The sequence below is a fragment of the Pundamilia nyererei genome, unplaced genomic scaffold (genome assembly GCF_000239375.1).
Source record: "Pundamilia nyererei isolate P.nyererei 1_Seehausen unplaced genomic scaffold, PunNye1.0 scaffold00059, whole genome shotgun sequence".
NCBI lineage: Eukaryota > Metazoa > Chordata > Actinopteri > Cichliformes > Cichlidae > Pundamilia > Pundamilia nyererei.
Window position 1 is genome coordinate 197436 of NW_005187460.1, and position 11211 is coordinate 208646.

Sequence of the window (11211 nt, forward strand, 5' to 3'; positions counted from 1 at the left end):
TTTTTTAAATAATCAGAACACTCATTGGACTCATCTGAAAGCCCACAATTAATCAAGTTTAACGTTCAACAATTTTTTCTGTTCAGCAATGCAAGTAAATAACTGTAGTTTGGCATCTTACTAATGATAATAATAATTTGCTTTACTATGCTTTCTGCTTAAAAAAACAGTGAGTTTTATTGCTGAAAACGCTGCTTTACCAGGAAATAACCGAGCTGCCCTCTGCTACGCAAGATGACCAACAAAGGAAGTACAGATTTAGTGTTTTGCTCAAGGATACATTAGCCTGAAAGATGCTTGGCAACAACAGAGTGCTACATTAATGCAAGTTAGGATAGCCATGAAGGGAAGATGAAGATGATGTAGTCGAGGATGGTAAATTTGCACTAGGTATTGCACAAGGGGAAAAAAAACATTTACCATAAGTGCAACTGGGGGGAAAAGAGTGAGTTAGATAGATGCTATACTGATTTTAAATGTAAGGGCAAAAAGAACAGTGGATCAGTTGGAATATTTACCCTCTAAACTGAACTGTGTTGATATAAAAAGGAGAATAATGAAATTTCATAGAAGGAAAAACCTGTATATCATGCTGCAAAAACATCTGTGTGCTGACATGAAGAAACACATCTACATTTACATATAAAAGATGAACACGTATTCCTGTGTCAGTATTTTTGGAACCGCAGTACAGAAACTCTTTGCCAAAAAACAACCTGTGATTACAAATCCAATTATTTTATCTATTTCTGTGATGTGACTATGATTACAGTAAAAAACATTAACAACGCTGATGACTGGACAATAACGATAATGAACTATGATGATGTTGATGACTGTGATGGCGATAGTAACAACGATGATGGTAATAACATGACGGTGATTTCATCTGCCATCACAAATAGTGTCAAACTGATGAGGCAGTTCCTCATTCACACTGTCTCCACGGTTACCGGGTCCTTTCTCATTCATAAGTGTTTCCATGGCAACAGGGACCTTGGCTCATTGATAGAATCTCTGTATCACCTTGGTAACAGGGCCAAGGGAGGAGCTAGATTGATTGTTTTTTTGTTTTGTTTTGTTTTTTTCGTCTTCTTTTCTATTTAATGTAAATGTTTTGCAGCTTACATGCAGGGCTGCACATCTGCACACCAATACATGCAAAAACACCCGTGCACACGGATGCACGCATCTGCACAGCAAATGGGTGTTGGTTGAAGCTTAAACATACTGAGAGAAAATAATTTTATTCAAGTGTGCACAATGGAAACTGGGTCATTTGGAATAATCAATGGAAAACAATTTCTTCCCTGCCAGGAACAGATGCTCTCTACTGTACATCTTTAAATTCACACACAGAATGCACACACACCTGCATTTAAGTAAAAGGAGAGCAAATGGTTAAGGGGAATCAGATGAAGCAACATCGCTATAACAAAAACCTCATCTCTCCACTTCTGATGAGAAACCAACGCATTATACAAACAACATTTATCCCTGCTATCGCCCTCTGCAGCTTCCTGCTGACTTCAGCTAAAATCCAGCTAAATATCTCTGTCCACATCACTGACTGAATCTCACCATCTCTGCTCCAAGCTCTCCTGTTATCTGTCCTTGTCTCCTTGGTTGCATCTGTGACTATGATTCAAATATTTTGCATTGAATGCACCAGTATGCTTTTTAATGTTTTTATAACATCAATAAAATATTAAGTGTCTCTTGAGCCAGCAATCAGACCTCGACGATTAGCTGACACTCAGAATTTCTCCCAGAATTCACAAGAGCCCACGTCTCCTGCCGCAGGTGGACCGGGAGATCCATTGTAGGGAAAAGAGACCAAAGCCAGACCAAGCTGATAATTTACTGGCTGATCTGGGTTTCTATTCTCACCTATGGCAATGTGGAGAAAAGGATTGCAGATACACACAAAATGCTTGATCCTCAGAGATAGGGTGAGTAGCGCAGTCACTCAAAAGGGGCTTAAAGTACAGCACTGTCCTACACAAGAAAGGAGCCAGTTGTGGTGGGTTTAGCATTTGAATAGAATGCCTCTTAGATGCCTCTTAGGTGAGTTATTCTGGGCATGTTCAACAGGGAAAAGACCCCAGGGTAGACCCAAGACACACGGGAAAGAACATTTTTCTCAACTGGCTTGGAAGCACATTGGTATGCCCCTCGTTCCTCAAAGAGCTGGTGGCAGTGACAGTGGAGAGGGACATTTGAGCAGATTTTGACAGTTCTGCTTAGACTGCACATAAATTTTCATTGCATTCATTTCTTCTTTTATAATGAAATTCCCTTTAATAAATTGTAAACTGTGGGAATAAAGCATCACATACAGCTTTGCATTAGTCTGGTAAGCACAATTCTAGACACTTTTTTTTTTTTTAAATGGGGAGGTAGTACCTCTAGACCGCCCTAGACAGTATTTAATTATCTGAATGTTAAAGCTGCAGGAAATTGCAATAACTTCAAAACACATTTTAAACAGGAAGGCATACTCCTTAGGGATGGTGCAGTTTTGCAGTGGGTAGCACAGTCACCTTAGAGCATGGAGGTTTCTGGCCAGCTCGGTCCCTTCTGTGTGGAGTATTACACAATTCTGCTCAGGAAGCTCACAATGAAAACTAGAAAATGCATTTTCTGAAGAAACTGCAGTGTGGATGTTGATAGCTGAATGTTTTGAGCTGAAATGAAATAATTGCTGAATGTTAAGTTAAAAATGTTGAATGAGCTGAAAAATACAGAATTTTTCACCTGAAAACAAAAGTGCAGAACTGTTGAAAGCTGACGTTCACACATAAAAAGTTGAAAAATAGCTTAACATGGTTAAAATGTAAATTAGGAAAACCTGAGTTATGACAAAAGAAAATTCAGAGTCATAAAACATCTGAATGAATAATGAAACCTCATATTATTTAAATCACTGAATGATTAAAATGTGGGAAAGTCCACTAAAGATAGGTAAATCCTGTAAGTTTTGATCGTCCAGTCAGAAAAGATGATTCTAAAAGTCATCATCTGACTTCAAATGCCCAGATCTGAACCACCTGTGTGTAGAAGACAAATCCACCAATGAACAATAAGCTTGAATTTAATGGGACAACCAGATTGCTCAATCCAGTTGACTACTGATATGCTTATTACAGTGTGCAAAACCCTGTCAAATCTGAAAAACTGCTTCTAAATCGAAGACCCTAAGTCCTGTCAAAATCAGTTTTGAACTGCAATGATCCCAAGGAATTGTTCTACACAACAGTGTGTTCTTTATGTTCCTGTTGTCAAAATGCGATGACAGGAAAGATTTAACAAGTGGGGTCTTTCCTGCTGTTGAGACAAACTCCTGACTAAAAATACAGTGTATTTATATGGGTTGGTTAGAATGTTATCCATCTACTTGGATTCACACAGTTCAAAATGTTTACATCTCTGAGCTTTGAAAGACACACTGTTGGAAAGAGAACAACGATGGCTACGTTTTAAGGGTCAAATGATGGCTGTAGAGCAAACACTGTGGACCACAGCAGCAGTTGAAAGAGAAGTGTTTAAGATTAATCTTGGCAGAGTGGCAGACAGAGCTCGTTAAGCAGACAGGTGTGAGCCTGGTTGCTATAGAGACTGCACCCAGTGGCACCACACACACACAGACACGTGCCTCTCGTCTGCTGCTTTAAATAAACAGAAAGTGACCCCGAAACAAATGCTTCCCAAGAAAAAACTACAAGTCGTATTGACAAAATTCTTTCACCGTAAGCGCCAGCAATGTCCAGTCTAAAAAATTCTCAGTTTTCATGCCTGTGGAGTTTATTATATGGATGTGGTGACAGTGTAAAGACAGCCTGTACTTCTGATTTTCAGACGAATTTTGGGAGCATTTATAATATTGGAGTCTATGGAAGAGTTGCAGGGAGGAGGCTATGAATTCTTGACATTTACGAAAGAACCATAACATCTATTACTAATGACTGAAATAGTAGTTCTAGCTTCATTCATTTTTTATGCTTTCTTTTAGCTGTTGAATCTAATCAAAAAGTCCTAACACGGGTACAGGAAAGCAAAAGAAAGAAGAGGATGCAATGCAAGAACAGCTGTAAATTAAATGTAACTAGGCTAATAATCAATAGTGGGTGTAGAAAAACAAACAAAGAAACAAACGAATCCAACCAGCTTATTTTCACTGTCAAGCCACTCTGACAATTAACTACAACACACAGGTCAACACCCACAAATGAGACGACTCGGAACAAGACCGTAGAGTAAATAGCTAATCTCGGTGATGTATTCAGACATGTTAAGTGCTATTTGTGTGTTTGTCTTTGTATGTGTTTGAAGAGAGCGCCAGCAAGTGCAGGGAGGGCGAGCAGGACACGGAAAAGAATGTTTGAAGTGGAAATGTCTGGCCGTGTGTGTGTGCGCGCGCCCATGTGGTCACTGTGTTATCAAAGGTTTCCACCAAAGGTTGATAGAAAGGCCAAGTAGCCTTTCATCTTCAAAGAGCTGGACTGCTAAAAACACACTGGCCATTCATAGAAAGCACAACAAAGAACGAGTGCGCCACATGTGTGCAAAATGTATTGACTGCAGGCAGCGTCCTCAATGCATCATGGGAATGTACTATGTGTGTACACTATGTGCTGCTCAGTAAATATTGCTATATACCACAGCTGGTTGACAGGGAGGGTTACAGCGTGATGGCTGCTGTTTAGGCTATACACCAATGTGGTTGTTTCTTCGAGAAATAATCCCTGAATCTGATCATTTCACGCCTCCATCCATCCATCCACCCATCCATCAATTTACTTAGCAGCAGATGGGGTGGAGCTGGTGACACCCAGATGACACTGGGGAGAAGCACAGCTGTCAATCAATGACAAGGTTTTCACCATTTTTAATTAAATCCACAGCTACAGCCCAGAGTATGCAAAGAAAACCTGCACAGACACAAGAAAAAAGTGCAAACTGCACTCAGAAAGGCTTCGACCAACCACCACCTTTGTATCAAATCATTATTGTTGTAAGGTGACAGTGCTGACCCCTGTGTTGCCCTAACTTCACACCTGAACCTGCAAAACAGTAGCTCATAATGTATCAGACACTCAGCACAGCATCATTGCCATTGGATTTTCATGGGTGATTTGTCAGGTCTAGAACAAGACTGCTTATGATGCACTTGTCAGTCATCTGTTAGTGATGGACTCGCTGTGAAACTCCACTCGTTAATGCTGATGTTTTTTTTTAATTTGTTTGTTTTGTTGTTGCTGTTATTTATTGACCCCTTTTCTGAGAAGTCAACAAAAAATCATTGCAAATAAATAACCATCTTGAAGTCTTGCAACTCTTTGTCAAGCTATTGTTGAATAAAATCCTACATGTTTATGACACTAAATTCCAAATAGGGCCACAAAACCACTTGGATAAAATAGATGTCATTAATGAAGGCCATTATGTTTAGAAAGGGTAGTCAACAAGGCTAATATATGCTGATAAAATAGTGCATACATAATCCATTCAAACAAATCTAGCTTTTTTTTTTTCCAATGTGTGCCATTTAACAGTGATTGCCCTGAGGTCATCAGATAACACTTCTTCTTTTGGCCGCTCCCTTTAGAGGGTCAGCATAGTAGATCATCTGCTTCCATCTCATCCTAACCCTTGCATCCTTTTCTCTTACACCAACCGTCTGCATAAGTCTTCCTCTGATATTCCTCTTTTCCTCCTGCCTGGCATCTTTATTGTCAACATCCTTTGTCTGGTATATCCACGATCCCTCCACTGCACATGTCCAGATTTACCTCTCTAACTTTCTCTTCAAACTGCTCAACCTGAGCTATCCCCCTGATACACTCCTTTCTAATCTTGTCTTCCCCCAATGACAATTCACTTGAGAATAATCTACCAACAGATCGAGTGGTAAAATAGAAAAAATTGGCAAAAGAAATCAAAGATCAGCTTTAAGGACATTCTTGTTTCCTTCTGTTGTACCTCCTTATCCTCTCGGCATTTCACTACTTCCTGCTGTCATGCTGACACTTGTCTTCTCACCTCTCTTCTCTGTTTCAGTCGCTCTATCGCACCATGCTGAGAGGAACTTGGCTTCGTGATTGCTCTTATTAAAGCATAAGGACATACTGCTGCACTGGGTGTCTGCTCAGTGCATGTGTGGTGTCCTTGTGCAAGACAGAGACATTTGGGCAGAAAGGAGCAATCACTGGATTCACCGGTTGCTTCGTCTACCCCATGAAGTCCCCACCATTCACCCCATGCACACACAAGTGGACATAATCCCCTCAACATGATAATCTGTGCCACCACTCCCAAACAGCGACATGATTGTATTGCTGCTAGAATTTGCAAAGTTGTTAAGAAACAACTTTTAAATAGATTTCAAAAATAAATTATCAACCAGTTTACTTTTTTTTTTTTTAGCTTTCTTGCAGTTTTTATGTTTTGCAGGTAATTTGCGCTTCAGTTGAACATCAACAGTGAGACATGCAAACACTGTCGTTTGTTAATGCATCACTCATGCATCGCATTCATCTGTGTCACATCAGCCTGCAGCGTCACACAGGTGTGTAGCAGTGGTAGATACATAAAAGAGGCTTACTGTGTCTTTAAAGAAACACGAAGGATAGCAGGAATGACATTTGACAGTCAGCTTAAATGATGGATTAACAGATGGATGCGTCGGGAAAACAGAATCTAGCACAGACAAATGAGCAAGAATGTAAAATGTAAACCCATTTGAATGTGTGTAGACGCCATCATCCGCTTCTCTTCTCTGTCTTTCATTTCTGTCAATCAAACCTATTATCTAATGTCTCTGGTCTTTTCATGTGAGATATAATCTAATAAGTGAAGGCAATAGTAAATCCATCATTTTAATCCCATCATGTCTGAACTCGGCCTTGTTGACACCGTTTCTGTGACAGGTTTCAGGTTGCATTCCATCGCTTCCCTTTGCCCTCGTCTTCACCTTCTCGTTGAATGTTCAAATCAAATATCTTATTTACTCATTCCCCTTTCTTACATTGTCTCTTTCCATTCATTCCTACTGTGTCTCTCTTTCTATTGAGGTAGCGGCACCTGCATTTTTTCTTGCCTTCTCTCCAGTGCTGCTTCCCCCTGTGCTCCCCACCCCTTCTGTCGCTGTCTATATTGTGGTGACATTTGTTCACTACCCAGGCTGCTGGCTGCCTGCAGTTCTGCTCTGTGATCTGACTGCTGCCTTGCCCAGAATGGGGCCTTTCATTAGGTCAAAGGAGCAGGAAAAGGACACTTGCACACATACATGCATACAAACATACTAAAACACATGACAGATTTTGACATGCTGTTGGAAAATCCTTTGTTATGTTTGAGTTTAGTCAGGCACACATTTAGATCTGACTAAAGGTTACATACTGTATTATGTATGTATGTGTCTGTGCTTGGCTCATATACATTTGCTTAATACTCACCCTGTGAGCACTACGACAAAGTCCATCACGTTCCATCCGTTTCTCAGGTAAGAGTTCTTGTGGAAGGCAAAACCAAGCGCCAGGATCTTTATTCCCGACTCAAAACAGAAGATTCCTATGAAATACGGCTCTGTATCATCCTGGGGAGCACAAGAGAAAACAAGCAAAGGAGGAGTGGAAAGACAGGAGAGAGGAAAAGCAGGAAAGGTTATGATGGTTTGAAAGGCACAGAAAGACAAAGTAAGTTAGCTGGCAGTTGGCGAATGAGTTTCAGAAGTATTTTTGCAAATAGTCTCATGTGCCAAATAAATTTAAAAAAATAAATAAAAAATTATCTCACAAATATACAACTATCACCTGAATTTAATTGCATTTACATGTATAACACATGCAATTTTGTCTTGGTTATTCAGCTTACCAGGCGTTCTGAGAGCGGCGTCTTGTCCCCATCAGGCAAATGTTGTTCCAGAGCCAAGACAATGCAGTTGGCAATGATGGTGGCTAGAATCATCCACTCAAATGGAGTGAGGAAGTTCAGTGAAGGAACAAATCTTTTTTAATTGAACCACAAACCACCACATTAATTGCTTGTTAACACAAATATCTCATCACCCTGTCACACGGGAGTGATGCAGCTGAAGCCCTTACTGAAATGCCCAAGTGAGCATCATTTAAACAAGATAAAAGCTCAGATCAACTCAAACTGGTTGCTTGAACAAGACAATCAGTTCATACGTACTCCATAGTCACCACACCTTAATCCAGAGGTTCCCAAAGTGTGGGGTCCGCCCCCCTTGCGGGGGGGGGCGTGGTATTTTTCTTGTAAAACAAAGGGGGGCCTAGCAAAAAAAGTTTGGGAACCACTGCCTTAATCCAACAGAGCACAGTTGGATAGTTGGATAGTTATTTAAAAGTGTTACAAATAATGTGCAAATTTACACGTACTAGGTCAGGAGTTGCTATTATCATCTTGCCATTGTGGCAAGAACAGAGCAGCACCAACAGAAAAGTAAAAAATTGCAGCACTGCCTTGTTGGACAGATTCACTTATAACATACTGAGCTAATTTACCTGGCCTGCTAAAAACGTCAGGGCAAATTAAGGGATAATATAGAAAACATCCCTACCCTAACATGAAAGGTCAAAAGGAAGGTCAAATATATATGCAGTTTGAATTCACTGAGTGTAAGCAAGTGTGAAAAGAAAATATAGCAACTCTATCTCAAATGGACCACAGTCTGGCTTCTCTCTGCCACTATTTACCCACACAAATACACACACACACCCACAAGCCATCATTATGAGTCAGTTAAATATGTTCTGCTAAGTATATTTTCTGATAACACACCACCCACACGGACAAGCAAAACAAAGATACACTTTAATATAGCCTGTGTCTTTTTGTGTAAGTGTGTGATAACCAGTGCTGGGCAAGTTACTTTGAAAAAGTAATTAATTATAGTTCCTAATTACTTCTTCAAAAAAGTAACTGCGTTAAAAGATACTAAAAGTATTTAATTACTTGGAAAGTAACTATTACATTACTTGTTTATTGTTTATTGAATCATATTTCATAACTTTAAATGCAAATTAAATTGTCAATTTGAAAATCATAAGCACAAGTTTCACAAACAACAAGTTATTTGCAGCCATTTACCTTTTACCTTTAAATGGTTTTTATTACCATTTCAAACTATTTACACAACAATCAGCTGTTCTGCATTCAATAAGATGCCACACAAATTATTTGTGCCACTCCAAAAAAATAATTTCTGTCCACTATAAAGGAGAACATCACAGCCTGATCCCTGCAGGCCTGACAGCAGCAGGTGTATCACTCCTGTTTGTTTGTTTTTTACCTGGAGACAGCAGTCGCCTCATTGTTCTGACACACAACACCAAACTATCCACAACACTACACACTAACTACACAAGACAACACATTAACTACACACTCCAAACATGCTAAATGTCACAAATCGCTCACATCTCAAAGCTGGCTCTCTCTCTTTTTCTTTCTCTCTCTCTCTCTTTCTTGCCGCCTGTCACTCCTAAAACTTCCCCCTCTTCCTAAACAACCAAAAGTCACGTTGCCATACCTTTTTTTGATTGGTCGACAAGGTACATTTTTCCACCAACACGAAAGGGCGTTTTTTTGTTTGTTTTTTGGGGGTCATAAGCAGAGAGTGCTTGCTAGCGCTGTCCTTAGACAGTAAACGTGACGAAACTATTGAGGAAAAAACTCAGCATATATTGTTTATCATGACTCTGGTTTTACGTGGCCTATCAACACAATTTAAACACTGGTATATATCACCTTGTTGCTTTGTCATCTTAAAGTGGTCATGTGATTGGCTTACCACGACTACTTTAGTGTTCCTGAGTCAAACAGAAGCACTCATGCGATTGTTTTGCCCCCTTAGCTCCAGCTGTTGTACCAAAAAGTGATCGTCGGTCAGAAAGTGATTGCCGCCCGCGGGAGCACGCACAGCTGCTTAAAGCTGTGGCGCCCAGATTACTTACAGCTATTTCCATGCAACTGATATAAGATGCAGTAAACTGAACACAGCTTCAGCCGTCTGTTTGTTGAAAAATAGTAACGCGACCGCACTGCATTTTCTTGTTAGTAACGGTATCGGCGTTGTAACTATAGAAATAGTAATCAGTTAGATTAGTTAGTAACGCCGTTACTTGTAACGCCGTTATTCCCATCACTGATGATAACATGCCTGGGCACTGACTGAGGCTTATTGTGGCATCACCATTTGGCTCTCAGTATGTAGCAACAGAAATTGAGCCAGAGATAGGGAGAGAGAGAGAGGGAGTACCTTATTACATATATCTAAATCGTTCTTTTTTCTCTAACACACAAACACGCCCACACATCCAGACACACAAATGCACACACAGGCCGAGTCTTCCCTAGTTAGTGCCTCTATCTCATTAAAATCATGGGATAAATTATTACATTTAAAGGAATCAAGTAAACAGACTAAGAAAAAAAGTGATCAGAGGACCAAAAGAAGTAACTAAAGTAGAAAAATCACACTGTGTATAAATATACACAAAACGCATGGTCGAAATCTATTCCTTCCCTTTCTTCGTCACCTTTTTTTCCTACTTTCATGCTTCCTTTGGGAGCAGCCATTCCCATGGCAGGGATGGGAGGGGAAAACTGAACAATGAAAAGATAGAAAGGGCGAAGAAGCTATTTATAGAACATTCATCATATGTTTAATGTATGTGAGTGTCTATGTGTGCTGAGATCGTGTGCATGTGCTTGACCACTTTTCACACATTACTAGAAAACCCAAGGCGCTGTTCAATTAGCCTCCTTGCTCCCAGCTATGCATATAAATGTATGTATACACATGTAAATGTGTTAATCCGTGACAGTGCATGAATGTAGCTGAGTGAAAAGGGGAAAGAGAGAGAACCTGAACCTTTATATCTATTAGCCACATTAGTCTTCTGTTATCATTACGGCAGCGGCTAGTGGCCAGGGCAAAATATAAAATAATAACGCTAATGTTGGAGGAAAACGTTATCAGTCCTGTCCATCTGTTAACGTTTTTGAACAGTGTTAATTTAACAGGGTGATGCAACTATTTGTGTCTAAAATCTCTCTTAAAGTCTGAGATCGAAGTTATGAAAAGTGTCAAAACAACTAGACATAAACAGTGGCTCCCTTAACAGCTCTTAACAGGTAAGTCAAGAGAAGCACTACCTCAGACAAAATATATATGTATATATA

The 11211-nt window shown here is 39.9% G+C and overlaps 1 protein-coding gene across 7 annotated transcripts in view; it reads right to left on the minus strand.

Moving 5' to 3' along the window:
• Positions 1-11211, minus strand: part of cacna1aa (calcium channel, voltage-dependent, P/Q type, alpha 1A subunit, a) — an 81368-nt gene that overhangs the window by 54346 nt on the left and 15811 nt on the right. For all 7 annotated transcript variants that reach the window (XM_013911255.1, XM_013911256.1, XM_013911252.1 and 4 more), the window contains exons 2-3: positions 7876-7981; positions 7458-7597 (exon numbers count right to left, since the gene is read on the minus strand). In XM_013911255.1, coding sequence (XP_013766709.1) covers positions 7458-7597; positions 7876-7981 — 246 coding nt within the window. The remainder of the gene's footprint in view (positions 1-7457; positions 7598-7875; positions 7982-11211) is intronic.